Source organism: Anthonomus grandis, chromosome 2 (assembly GCF_022605725.1).
Source record: "Anthonomus grandis grandis chromosome 2, icAntGran1.3, whole genome shotgun sequence".
NCBI lineage: Eukaryota > Metazoa > Arthropoda > Insecta > Coleoptera > Curculionidae > Anthonomus > Anthonomus grandis.
The window spans coordinates 1908168-1923308 of NC_065547.1; the positions used below are offsets into that span (position 1 = coordinate 1908168).

Below are 15141 nucleotides of genomic sequence, written 5' to 3' on the forward strand. Positions count from 1 at the left end.
TTCCTCAAGCTGTTCACCTTCACAAGTCCTTTTTGTGGGATTAGGAAATAATGTTGGTAACGCGTTAGGTAACAAACGCTTTCTTGAGGGCCCTGCACTATAAAACTTCTCATCAAAATAGTACTCACAGAGCTTATAGTTCCTGGTTAGTTGTTCTCTAGGTATCGAAAACAAGTCTGTTCTATAGCAAGCTGCCAGCCATAACTTGGTACTGAAAGTCATAAAATTACACGTTTAATTCAAAAGCTAAATTTATGTATTTTTTTTAAATTACTGCATAAATAAATACCTCATATTACTGTAATTACGAATTTAATGAAAAATTAATAATGAATTCCTGTAATTACGAAAAACAAAAAAAGAAACAACTTATTTTGAGTGGAAACAATTAAAAGAAAAGTTGAACTTACCGATCTTCTTCCTGCGGAAAAGCAAAGAAAGAAACACCACACCCTGTCTTTGAATGACATCCACGAAAAGCACAGGTATAAGGCATATTATAAAAGTTTTTAATAAAATAAAGAGCACAATGACAACACACACAAAAAATAAACACAGAGAAAAATTCAGACAACACTTGACTAGACTAAAGTAGGCGTCGAATATTACCGGACTAACCGACGGCTGGGAGGGGACCGGCAATAAGACAGGTATACCAAATAAGCTCGCACATGCGCAAGAAAAATCGGTCCCGGTTTTGTCCCTTCTCGGTGGTTTGTTTTTCTCTGATATTTAGAGCTTCAAAATGTATCCCGAAATCATTAACAAGCCCTTCAAACAGAACACGCACCACAATCACCAACAGACCTTCCTACTATACAGACATATTTAAGTTCATTTAAATAAATTGTAATAACTTGTAAAAAAACTTTGTTTTATGTAAAAATAATGTTTACTTACTTTGATGTAGTCTGCCAATAATTCAATTATGGCGTGGCAAACCTCCATCACAATTTCAATTATGGTTGTAGGAGAAATGATAGAGGAAAATTTTAGATCCTCAAACGATCTCCCAGTAGCTAAAATTCGTAGCGTCAACGCTAGGCTTTCGTTTGCTGATATTGCTTGCCTCATGTTTGTGTCCTGTTTGGTAATAAAAGGCATTAGGAGATTGAGAAGTTCATTGTACACATCACTACTCATTCGGAAATAGTGTCGATAATCATCTGGATCCGTGTTATTTATAAAATTTAACAAATTTAAATGAGTGTATTTTTGACGCTGACCTATCCATTGTTTCATCCAACGTCTCTTTTGCTTCTTGCGTTTAAAACTTGTACAGTTCAATATAATGGCAACACAAGCTTTTTGTTTATTGTCCATTTTTTCGAAGAAGAGGAATACGAGAAAGAACAATCATAACAAAACTAAATATTGTATAGGTTACTGATAGAAATATTGATAGTGTGAGGTGAATTTCAAAATATTGATGAAATACTGACAATATCAAGTACTGTTAGTATTACTGATCGTGTGAGGGCCGCTTTTAGCCATCGGAATTGTGGGGCTGGATTACCTGGATTTATCGATTTTTTTTTTGTTAAGAAAATACACCAAATTTGCTTTAAAATGTAAATAAATATATCGACATGGTACTCTTTAATGGGAAAGTTGATTTTAAGGGTTGATCCGAAAACACTGATTTTCTTAAAAATTAAAATAAAACAATCTCTTTTTGAGTACTTAACATATGCATGGCACTAGTCATGTGCCAAAGATGTCTAAATATGAACCAAAAATAAGTAGAGAAGTAAATATAGAGAAGTAGTTTGAGGATACCGACCATAGATGAAAGACCACTGGTTTTTTGAAAAAAAAAATTTTTTGAAACACTATTAATTTCTCACAAAAAAAAAGACATGCCATACAAAAATCCTTCAATTAAAAAAATTATATAATAGGAACATTTTTAAACGAAGTTCACATAAAAAAAGTCATATATCAAAAATTTCATATACAGGATCCCGCAACAGTGCGTCGGTCTTTCATAAAGCCTAAAAAAATAAGGTTAAAAATTTATAACCTCTTAAAAAAATGTTGGGACCTGATAGCGCATATCTGGAAAATATTTTGAAGTATACAGGGTGCTTCAAAAAAGCAGCATTTTTTTTAAATGGAATGCCATTCTTTTTATTTTATTTTTAAGACCGCCTTAGACTACCTAGTATACGCGCTAAATATGGCTGCGGGACATCGGGCTATATAAAAATCATTGCATAATGTACCATCAGTATTTTTTGAAAGTTGGATGGGACATATATGACCCAACAGTAATTTCAGGCTATTAATATACAAATTAAAGTCGACGCGAAAGGGTTAATACTGGTGAACTTTTCATTCATGGGTTGCGAATTTCCAGGTTTCTCTTTTTATTTATAGTAAATATTTCAATATAAACAAAGAGGGAGTAGTTAATATTGGTATGTCAGGCATTAAGTCAGTTCCACCTATTCTTTTATATTTTCCATGAATTTAATTTCACTTGCAAATAAAAAAATAATTTACGATTTTTTAAATTGACTATTTTAAGGGTATTTTATTTAATTTTATTAGATTTTCCGGGCATATTAAGACAATTTTTACACATATCATGCTCTTCATGATATCCGAATTTTTTCATTATTAACAAGTAATTTTAAACAGTTGTGAGAATATGGAAATTCATAACGATTAAATACCAAAATTATTACTTTAAAAAAAAAAAAAAACATTTTTTTTAATAAATATTAAAAAAAAAACAAATCTAAACATGGCTGAGCCAGTCTTCTTAGAAGTTCACGTAAAATTTAAATATGTTAAAATCGAAGTGTAAATTATGTAGATATTCAAAATCCAGACGGTTTGAATTTTTACATAAATTTGAATGAATTTTTCAAACTATACACTTAAAAATGAAACTTCAAATCCGATTACATTTTTTTAAATGATTAATTTTAAATTGCTATTTTATACCTATTGCTATATATGAAGAATATTTTTTGTATGTACCATTAGTTAATACAGAGCTAATTTTGCTAAATTTTACAGGTCCCCAACTAGTCAAGTTGATTTGTCATCTAAGTCCAATGACAAGCAATGCATTTTAAGTGTTTCCTTGCTGAGGCGAGATTTTATGTGAAAATCAAAATATTGGTTTTAATTACAGAATAAATAAATTGACAAAAAGGTAGCCAAATGTCTTTTCAAAGAAACTTGGCTGTTTTAGTAAATTTAAATAAAAATTGTACTTAAAAGAAAACGCAATTCCAAAATTTTATAAGCTAAGTAAAGTTGAACTGAAACTTGATCCAATGTAAAAAAGTGTTAAACATTTTCTTATTAAGCAATTAAAAATAAATAATAATGAAAAAAAATAAATTATGCTATTGATAGATTTCAGAATATTGTTAGACCGGGGACATAGACAACTTTAAAACCGTTTTGAGAAACGCAAATTCGCTCAAGGTTTGATTTGATAAATCCTTGCAATATTAATAGTGTACTGCCTAAAAACGCATTTATTTAACTAGTTACATACGTTACAGTTGTGCAATTAAATTTATAGAAAGCCCAGGGCTCGCTGTTTACTAGAACCGGCTTCCAGAGAGGAGATCCCGATTGATCCGGCAACGTTGCCTGGAACGTTCTTCGAACTGGATAAGCAATGCGAACTGGAAGGTGCTGGATATACCAGTTGTAAATTGGATTTGGATAAGGGCATTTATGTATGTAATGGATGCAGTATTTTATGGAAAATAATTGATTGATTTTAGGTGCCTTGCGTGTATTTATGGTGTGCTACCCCGAGTGGGGGATGCCAGACCCACCATTCGCCATGGGCAGAAGGTACCAAGTGTGGCCCATCCAGGTATTTAATAACGCTTTATGTCCATAATTTGGGATAAAAATTGTTTTTTTCTTTTGGTTAGTTGGTGCTATAAACGTCAATGTACTCCCATAGATAGCAGCTCTTTTATGCAAATCGATGGGGGCTGGGGAGCGTGGCAACCGTAAGTTTTAAATATTCGTAAAATTTACATTTAGAAGTGCCTTTTTTAACATCTATCTAATAATCTTCACATTATACTCATTACCATTAATCTTCTTGCATGCCTGTACTTTAAATAATTGATACACATGATGAACTGAAGTAAATTCTATAATATAAGATTTATTTTTAATTATTAAACTTATCAGAATAAAAATGTAATATTTATGTAGATGAAATTATATATAGAGTTAAGTGGTAACAAGGCAAAACACATTTTTCCAAAAATAAAATGTTTTCATTTACTTGTGTGATTTTTTAAAAATGCTAAAATAGGTGTAGAATCACTTTAATTGAAAAATACTTCCAGAAATTATCAAAAAAAGGTTTTTTGAAAAAAAAATATTTTTTTCATAAAAATTTTTTTTTCATCTACCTGTAAATTTTTCAAAAAGTGCTGATACAGATGTTTAATCATTTCACTTGAATTTATTCCTACAAATTTTCAATTCTTTAGATTTCTTGGTTTTTCAATTATTGACATGTTAAAAAAAATCGATTTTTTTACAAAAAATGTTTTTTTCATCTCTTTGTAACTTTTTTAAAAAAACGCTAAAATAGGTGTCTAATCATTTTAACTGGAGCATATTTCTACAAATTTTCAACTTTCTAACTGTCTTGGTTTTTGAGTTATGAGCATGTTGATGGGAAAAATTCGAGTTCTTCAAAAAAAAAATTTCTTTTCACCTCCTTGTAATTTTTTTAAAAAACTCTGAAATAGCTGTGTAATCATTTTAATTAAAGCATATTAGTACAAATTTTCAACTCTCTAACTCTGTTGGTTTTTAAGTGATAGACATGTTGATGGAAAAAATTTAAAAAATGCAATTTAAAAAAAAAAAAATTTACCTCCCTTAAAAAAAAAAATTTTTTTAAAAATCCTGAAATAGGCGTCTAATTATTTAAAATTGAAGCATATTTGTACTGTCAGAAATATAGAAAAATAAAACCCAACTTTAAAAAAAAAAACTATTTTAATTACAATTTAAGATTAAAAAATAAAATGAACAAAAGCAAACAAAATATAAAAGTCACCGGGATCGACTTAAACCTTCAATAGTCAAAGCCAATCTGTCTTTTCCTTCAATGCCCGCGTGTATTTCCTTTTCCCAAATTATGCTGAGATCGATATTCCCTTTCATAATATACCGTTGACCTGGACCAGGATGACGACGGTACCAAGCCAGGCACGTGATCCGAGACGTGATCCTTATTCGGCATATTTCTTACAGTACACATTTTCAACTCTCTTAACTTTCTTGGTTTTTTAGTTATGAGCATGTTGATAGAAAATGCTGACTGTATCTCGGAAACTATTCATCGCACAGCGCTGAAAAAAAAATTTCTTAAGAAAAGTGGCCAAAAAAAATGGCTGGAAAATATTTACAAGTTCCTAAGACAAGAGGGCGTAACTGATTACTGATTACTGAATTAGGTACCATTTTTTTTATTTATTTATTTATTTATTTTACGGGATCAACCCCATTACAACAGTAAATTAAATACAAAATCAATTGAACCTAACCATACTTAACAGTAAAATACTAACTATTAAGCAGTAATAAAGCCTACTTATAAATGTAAAATACCGAAAATAGTTTTATAACTTATATCAATATAACAGAATTCTAAAAATACTAAAAACATACCCTACTAAAGTATAATATTCAGTATTGCACTAAAAAAAAAAAAATTAAACAATTTCTCTTATTTGACTCTTAAATCTAGATAAGGAAATGCCCAAAATTTCAACCTCCCTAGTATTGACAATTCTTAGAGTTCTTTCAATAGGAGCATGTAATGCATAATTGGCGCTATGAAATGGTAATGAAAAGACATGATATTGCCTTAAATTCCTAAATGGAATATTAAATTGTATTGTCATCAGAAGTTCTGGACAAATTATCTGACCATTCAATAATTTATACAAAAAAATTAAATCTGCATATATCCGTCTTTGTCTCAATGTCTTCATATCAAGCATTTCTAAAACAATATCATAAACATGATCATCCGGAATTCTTATTCGAAGTTTAGCAATTATTCATGTAAAAGGGCGACCATATCACTGAGCCATATTCCAGCAATGAAACAACCAATGACATGTATAACCTTTTACAGGTCTCTATAGAAAATACTTTACAGTTCCTTAGTACAAAACCCAGATTCTTAGAGGATTTGAGAACAATATTGTTTATGTGTGCATTAAAGTTTAAATGAACATCAAACGAGATACCAAGATCTTTAACTATGCTGCAATATTGAAGTGTACTTCCTTGAATGTTATATGAAGTGACAACCTTTTTAGTTCGCTTGAGAAAACTTATATAATTGCATTTGCTTACATTCAAAAACAAATTGTTGTTAACACACCACTCATTCAATCTATCCAAATCACTTTGCAACAAAATCTGATCAAGTATTGATAAAATCTCTCTAAAAAACTTCAAATCATCAGCAAATAAAAGGAAGTCACTGTTCTCAAAACAGGCACCAATATCATTCACAAAAATATTAAAGAGCAAAGGTGAACAGTGCCCACCTTGTGGAACACCTGAAGTGACATTAATATAGCTTGATCTTGCATTACCTATTCGTTCCTGCTGGGTCCTCCCTGACAGGGAATTTACAAACCAATTCACCATAAGATTAGAAAATCCAAAAATATCCAACTTTTTTGCCAAAATACTATGGTCAACTCTGTCGAACGCCTTGGAGAAGTCGGTGTAGATTACATCCATCTGACATCCCCTCTCCAAGGCATTCAACAGATTCTGCTGAAACACTAACAAATTAGTCACAGCAGACTTTCCAGAAATAAATCCATGTTGTTCGCTAAGTAACAACTCTTTACAATAAAAATATAATTGATCATAGATAAGACTGTCCAGGAGCTTCGGAATGGCTGATTGTATACAAATACTTCTGTAATTCTCGATTTTGCTATTGTCGTCAGATTTAAAAATTGGCATTACAAAACTATGTTTCCACAAGGTTGGAAAAATTGCAAAATCTAAAGATCTTTTAAAAATTATAAAAAGAGGGTATGAAATAGTACATACACACTTTATTAGAAAATAATTTGGAATGCCATCGGGTCCTGAACTAACTTTGGGTGGCAACTTGGTAATTTTATCAAAAATCAACCCAACGGAAAGGGTGGGATTAGGAATGGTCATATTTAACTTTGCTTGCTGATTGATAAAAGCACCATTATTGTTTATATTATTAATAGGACTATAGACTGTTGAAAAAAACTGGGCAAAACCTTCAGCTATCTGTTCACAGCCAACGAAATCATTATCATTATAATACATTAAATTAGGAAGTTTATTAATTGATCTTTTATTGTTTATGTTATACCAAAAACTTTTAGGGTTAGTGTAGAGTAGTTGGTCTAAGTTTGAAATATAATTATCATAACAAATATCAGTCCAAATTTTACATCTAGCCCTAATGTTTGAAAAAGTAATATAATCTTCCACATTATGACTGACCCTGTAGCATTTGTGTGCAATTTTCTTTTGCCTAACTAAATATCTTAATTCAGCTGAAAACCAACTAGAAAACTTTGAAGTTTTGTATCTCTTTAGGGGAACAAAAAGTGCTATTGCCATATCCAGTATATGATAAAATGTGAGACTGCTATATTAATGTCTGCTGAGCTTAAAACCAAGTCCCAATTAATTCCACATAAGTAATTATTAATACCAATATAATCACCCATTTTAAAATCATAATAAAACTCTACATAGTTTAAATTCGACTGAGTTTCACAACTAAAATCAATTTCAAAATTATACCCTTTGTGATTTAATGACCCCTCAAAAAGACAATCAACTGCTTCCATTACAGCAAGAGTTTGCTTGCTTGAAAAAATTAGATCTAAATAAACAAGCCTATCATTTGGAATTGTAATATTCTGATAAAAACTCAAACAAGCATAATGCTGACCTAAAACTAGACCCGCCGAGTTTAAAGGACAAGTCACCACCACACCATTGTCGTCATTCCCCCAACTTGAATCAGGTACATTAAAATCACCAAAAATATAAAAATCACAGCTTGAATATTCTTGCCTGAGAATATCAACAGTATGGCAGTGACTTTCATATAAGTTAATTGCAGAATTTGGGGGAATATAAACTCCCCCAATTATAAAGCTAATACTACCAATTCTACATAATATATATAATTGTTCGACTGAATCATACACCAACGTAAGCTTCCTTGAATCAATAACATCCGTGATAGATATCAAAATTCCTCCTCCGCGACTTTTGCCGCTAGAAGAAGGTGAACGATCACATCTGACAGACTAAATGACTTTACAGACAGTTCAGCATCGGAGTAGTCATCAGAGAGCCAACTCTCAACAAATACCAAAATATCATAGTGCGAGCATAAAACAACTTTAATTAATTCATTAATTTTAGTTCTTAGGCCACCAACATTATAGCAAAATACTTGCAATGGGGCTAATTTACGTTTTTTCTATTGTTTCTAACATTGTTTGAGGTAGAATTTACTATGTATGGCACATTATTTCTATATTTAATTATTAAATTCTCCTCTCCTTCTTCTTTTCTTCTGTTTAGCTCTGCAACCACCTTCCTGATGCATTCTCTTTGCATCACTGTTAAGTCATTCTTTAATTTGTATGCATGTAAATTTGACTTCTTATTTCCCATTATTAGTATGTCCCGTGCAATCTTACAGTCAGAGAATACCACTTTAAGTGGTCTCGACTTGTTTCTTCTTTTCTCACCCAATCTAATCACCTTGAGAACTTTCTCGACTGCTGGTTCTTTATTAATTACCCCCAGCAGTTCAGTTATTTTCTGCTGGTCCTCCTGTATCCTATCTTGAGCTCTATCGGAGCTTGATTCTGGCAAGTTATAGATAATAATATTGTTAGCCCGAACAGTTCTATCATTGACTTCAGTTAAAAAGGTATCCATGTTAGAGTTATCTGAAGATGGATTTGACTGTTGGCTAGTTATCGATGTTTTCATTGCAGTAATTTCGGATTTTAAATCCTCAAAAGAGCTCTTGAATGCAGATTTTATGCTTTTGATATCATCACATATGGCCTTCATACCCTCCATAAAGCCTTTTAAGTCCTGCACTTGTTGCTCCAACGATGCCACTCTTGCCTCTACCTCGAACAGGCTTTTGAGTTTGGGAGCACAGTCTCTGCAAATGTATGGGATAGATCGACTAACAGCTGCAATAGCGCGAACTAGATCGCTAGATCCAATATTGGCACATTTCTTGCATTTTACTACTTTGCACCAGTCGCAGGGAAATCCAAAGACCTCCCCAGGGGTTTTTGGTGGATCTTTGAAAGTGCAAATCTGGTCACAATTAGAGCACCTCCCAGACATTTTTCGATAAATCGGCCGCAAGAATAAACCATAAAACCTTCGGCACGTTTTTTATAGGTTACGTAATATTTACCAAAAAAATATCCACAAACTCATACAACTAGCACTAAGGAGACAAACTATGTACTCCATACACGCAAAACTAGTTAATATTCTGGCTAATTACTCAAAAAAATCGAACTTTAATTGGACTAAAAATAAAAACAAACTTTGAGGTTAGGTCCTCCCCTCCCCCATTTTGAAAACATCAGAATAATCTTCATTAATTTTGCCTTAATTTGGCTTTAAGAATTTTCTTCATATCTCCAATGAGAAGGGTGGGGGAAGATCATAAATAATGCAACTTTTTAGTCGCCCTGTACTCAAATTCTTTATTAAAAGTAATTCAAGTGGGTACTCGTTTAAAAGGAAATTCAAAGGGCTTTCAAAATATGCACCTGTCAATGTCACTTTGTTTTCAGTGAAGTCGTCAAAGGGCGTTGTTTAACAGAGACCGCGTTTTTACAGATTTTCTCTGAAAAGTTAAATGCAATGATATGATTTTTTCACTGCGGTTTCGAAGACTTAAAACATACTAAGAAACCAGTGAAAACCGCGTTTCGATATCTCCATTTGTTTTCGAGTAGTTTTAAAATAACCTATTTTTCAAATTTTAAATATAAGTACCTATAATTCATTTAACAAAATAATTCAGAATTAGCAGGAATTGACAGATTAGATAAGTCGGAATAAGTTTGTCTCAGCGTTTTTACATATATTGAGTCGCATTAATATACAGGGTGATTCACGATAGATGGCCTATTAGACGTTCGAGGCGAATGGCAACGCCGATCAATCTGACTTGATAACAGTTTATTTCAAATGCAATCAGAACTCAACGGATGCCTCTAGAATAATATATATGCTATGCGGTAGTATCCAGAACAGAGACATTATACGAAAAGGACATTTGCAAGATTAGCTACTCGGTTAGCACAAAATGGCAGTATCCGTTTCCCTCTTATTCAATCTTCAAAATCCTTCTGACTAAACAATTATAACAAATAGCGCAAATTAATACTAAATATAAAATAAATAAAAATAAAACATATAACTAAATCAATTTCTTTCAAGATGTTCGAAGTGTCCACCATCGTTACTAATACAGTCGCGTACTTTTCGATAAGTAACGTGAACTGCAGCCTCCACTTCGGCAACTGATATGCTTGTTACCGCATTTCTGATCCTGGCTATCTATATATCTATCCTAGCTATGGTTTGGTAAACGATATCCACAAATAAAAATCTGGACAAGTCAGATCAGGAGATCGCGGAGGCCAAGGAAATATACTTCCTCGACCAATCCACCTATGAGGAAACCTTAAATTTAAAAAATGTCTCACATTTATCGCAAAATGCGCGGGACATCCATCGTGTTGTAAAAACATCCTTGCACGGGTTTGAATTGGGATGTCTTCAAGCAGTACAGGCAACTGATCTTGTAAAAAATCTAAATAGGTGTGTCCATTGAGGACCTCTTCAAAAATGTATGGACCAATAATTCTTCCCCCTATTTTCCCACACCAGTCATTAACAGACCACCGACCCTGATACTGCACTTCTCTCATCCAGTGGGGATTTGTGGGAGCCCAATAGTGTTAATAAGTTGCCTCGTCTGTCCATAGAATGTTTGAGACAAACTGGGGATCTTCTTCCATCATATTGCTAAACCAGTTACAATAATCAAAATCGGTTCCTGGTAATTCCTGATGCAGCACCATATGATATGGATGCAACCTAAAATAACATTCAAATTAGGTAAAAAATAAAAATAATATATATTTTTTAAAATTCGATTCTAGTAATAGTCAAATTTAATTATCAACTTTTTAACAAACCTGTGGTCTCTTAAAATGTTATGCGTATTGCTATTTCGTAATGCCCAAATCCAATGAAATTTGCCTTATTTAAATTTTCAACTCTCTAACTTTCTTGGTTTTTGAGTTATAAGCATGGAAAAAATGCAATTTAAAAAAAAGAAAATTTACCTCCTAGTATTTTTTTAAAAAAAAACCCTGAAATAAGTGTCAAATTATTTTAATTGAAGCATATTTGCAAACATTTTCAACTCTCTAACTATTTTAGTTTTTGAGTTATGGGTATATTGGTAAGATACCTAAAACTAAGTAATGGTGAGATAATGCTTTAAAAAAAAGGGAAATCTAAAAAAGTGTTCACTATTTTAATCACTTATCTTACTGCTTATCGTGATAAGAAAAGTATCATCTGATTGTATTTTGCGTTTGAGCATTCTGCTATTGATTTCTGCCCTCGAGCAAATTAGGCAAAACCAACATTTCATCCAAGCCAGAAGAGCCAAGTGCTCAATTTAAATAACTAATCTTCTTTGTAGTGCAAAAAATTAACTTTAAACCTATTTTTCCTATTAACGAAGTCTTTGGATAAAAGAGATATTGAAGGGATGTTTAAGGGAAATTGCTTAATAAAAGATCATTGGAAGCAAAATCCCCTTACCAATTAAGTCGTCTTCAAGTCGTCTAAATTTGGATATTTAATCAATAACTTCTTATGAACTGCATAACATCCCAGTCTTTGCAATTCCTTTAAACCATATAAATTCGTATTTTATTAAAGAACGACACAAACAAATATTTATTGGATAAAGGTGATCATACATTACGATCATAATATGTAAACAATTCTTCTATAGTTGGGGCCCTTGTAGCAGAACCTGCGGAGGAGGCATAAAAAAATCAGTAAGGTACTGCGACTCCCCAGTACCCGAAAACGGGGGAAACTACTGCATAGGAGACAGCGTCCAGTACATGTCCTGCAACACCGAAGACTGTGACGAAAACGAGCCCAGTTTTAGGTAAAATCTTTTTGCCATTTTATTTAATTGTTTCTCTCTAGCACTAACTGAATTATTGTTGTACATGCATGAAAATCAAAAACATTTCTTCAAAGTAAGTGATTTTAATGAATATAATGTTAGATGTAATGAAACTCTTAATCTGCCAAGGTTGTCAAGTTCAACTGCCTACTATATGGAAATAAATCAAATTTCAAACTATGATATCAACAAATTTAGTAACATGTTGAAAGTAACTTCTACTTAATCCACCTCTGTACTTTGTTTTTACTGTTTATTCGTACTTTTGAAATTATTATAGTATTAGAGTGACTCATCTTCTTTTGCCACTTTTTCTTATTCTATTATACATCTAATAACAAATTACCAAATAACAGTAAACATTTGACATAAACACATCCAAGAAAATTCATTTAAAAAAAAATCTCTTTGTTATTACGTCAATTTCAGAGCGGTCCAGTGTGCCGAATTCAACGGGGATCCCAGGGGATATCAGGGATTGGACAGGAGCGTACGCTGGATACCCGCCACACCGAATAAATGTAAAAATTTTAATTGATTAATTTATTTATTTATTCTTATAGAATGGAGTGTTTTTTTTAGCACTTTATTCGAAATCCTCTGAATCAGAAGATTATTGTAGGCTAATCTGCAAGGCGGAACAGGGAGGTCAGACGTACGATTTGCGAAATAAGGCGAAAGATGGCACCAAATGCGGACCGGATAATTTCGGTATTTGCGTTAACGGTGTGTGCAAACCTGGCGGATGTGATAACAAGTTGAATTCGAAAGCTGCGTTCGGTAAGTTGTTCAGTTGATTTTAGGGTGAACGTATTTATATTATATTGGGCACTCTATATATTAATGGATTTTACGTGAAATTTTAAGCAATTTGATAAGTCACACGGTATGGTTTTTTAATTTCTCTGTTCTTTAAATAACTAGCGTACTTATCTCATTTAAAAAAAATAAAAAAAAAAACATTGGCTCGTTTATTATTTTTTTTCTCCAAAACGGTTCACTTTATCGATAATGAACATGAGTACCTTTTTTTAGTCTAGGGTTCAAGGTATCCAAATTTATTTTTTTAGACTTTAACATATAGGGTGTAAAAATATACGCATTAAAGTGTACAACCTAGTCCGCCCCTGGTAAAGTAAACAAGGTAAATGTATTTTAAGGATGTCATTTTAAGAGGCCCCTAATAGTGTTCATCACCTAAAATTTTTATTAAATTCTACCGGGTAGTTTAAAAGTAATTTATGAAAAACCAATTTCCAGCAGCGTCCTTTAGGAGGCTGTATCTTCGTAAAGAAGGCCTGTAGGAATTTTTTTTATAGGAACGTTCGGTATTATTTTTCGATGTTCTACCTGGATCCGACAGATTTCCCACATGAACCGGGACGCATTTTCATATTTAACGTAGCGTATTGCAATCCGAACTTGCACGACGCGGCCTAATAAATCGCATCGCGTACTGCAATACCAAACGTGATTTAAGAATTTCTAGCAAAAAAATCGTTTCAGCACGTTCATTTAGTATTTGTTTACAAAAATGGATTTTGTGGAAAAAATTGGTGCTGAATATTTAAAAATCGATGATAAGCAACTAAGACTGAAATTTAGGATAGAAAGTGAAGTTGAGGCAGGTTTCTTCGAGTTCTTTCTCATAGTTTGCATAAAACATGGATATTTACCTACATAACCTCAAAAAAGGTTAGGTAGGTAATTTCGTGACTATGTCGTAGGCTCATTGTAATATCAGTCGTATTATATCATAATACGTGGCGTAATCTGAACACTTACTGTAATAAGCCAATTCTAATCAAACCTAGTCTAAGCCTTATAGCTTATAGTACCTTGTAAGAGGGGGTTTGGAGTGGTTTGGATTGATCTGTAGCCTTAATTCACCCTTACATGCCATTAACAACCCAATCCAAAGCAAAATAAAACAATTTTTTTAATATGCCTAGGCGTATTATAATACCAATGATATTACAAAATAAGCCTACGACCGCTATACAGGGTGTCCAGTAAATAGTAGTCCAAACGAAAACTGTAGATAGATTAGAGTATAACCTATCAGAATAACCCAACATAGGCTTAACGAAAGTGAATCGGTTCTCGAAATATTAGCGTTTTTTGTAAATTACTGACAAATAAAAATTATCATAACCTAATTTTTTGATAGATACATTTTTTTATAGGTTTATCATGTTTCCAAGTCTACATTAAATGCAAAAGTTTGTAAGCTTAAGTACGACGGATAGAGATCGGTATTCTTATTTTTTTATACAGGGATTTCACACTTCTATAAGAAACAATATTCTGCAGATTTTGCGAATTTTGTTCTTGGATAAATGGTTTACGAAGAAATTCTGGTATACATCCCATGAAAAATCCAACTAAAAATAAAATCAACCAAATAATTTAATTTTTTTTCTGGCTTTTTTTACCTTTCAAAAATTACCAAAAATGCGAATATCTCGAAAACCGTTGCACTTTTGTTAACCATATATGGGGTTATTCCGATGGGGTATTGTCTAATCTATCTGCAGTTTTCACTTGGACTACTATTTACAGGACAACCTGTATATTTTATACCTACTTACATATATCTAAGAGTGACTCCTTTTTTAAGTTTTATGCTTTCGTTGCCAGTCATACACGTAAGGATATACTTACAAGTGTTGTAAAATTTTTGCGCAAGTGACTAGACTTGTACAAGACTCCAGAAACTTTCAATTTTCGATTCCGAGACCTCAAATTTACGTTTGTGCAAATGTACTTAAACGTGTGTGGCGCGTGGCGTTCAACCTATTCGAAGTTAGTATAGTAATTTTTTCCCATCATAA

At 32.4% G+C, this 15141-nt stretch overlaps 1 protein-coding gene across 6 annotated transcripts in view; it reads left to right on the forward strand.

Moving 5' to 3' along the window:
- LOC126750302 (A disintegrin and metalloproteinase with thrombospondin motifs 9-like) overlaps positions 1 to 15141 on the forward strand; it is a 354367-nt gene that overhangs the window by 298384 nt on the left and 40842 nt on the right. For all 6 annotated transcript variants that reach the window (XM_050459873.1, XM_050459877.1, XM_050459874.1 and 3 more), the window contains 6 exons: positions 3545 to 3704; positions 3753 to 3847; positions 3909 to 3989; positions 12125 to 12286; positions 12737 to 12828; positions 12890 to 13087. In XM_050459873.1, coding sequence (XP_050315830.1) covers positions 3545 to 3704; positions 3753 to 3847; positions 3909 to 3989; positions 12125 to 12286; positions 12737 to 12828; positions 12890 to 13087 — 788 coding nt within the window. The remainder of the gene's footprint in view (positions 1 to 3544; positions 3705 to 3752; positions 3848 to 3908; positions 3990 to 12124; positions 12287 to 12736; positions 12829 to 12889; positions 13088 to 15141) is intronic.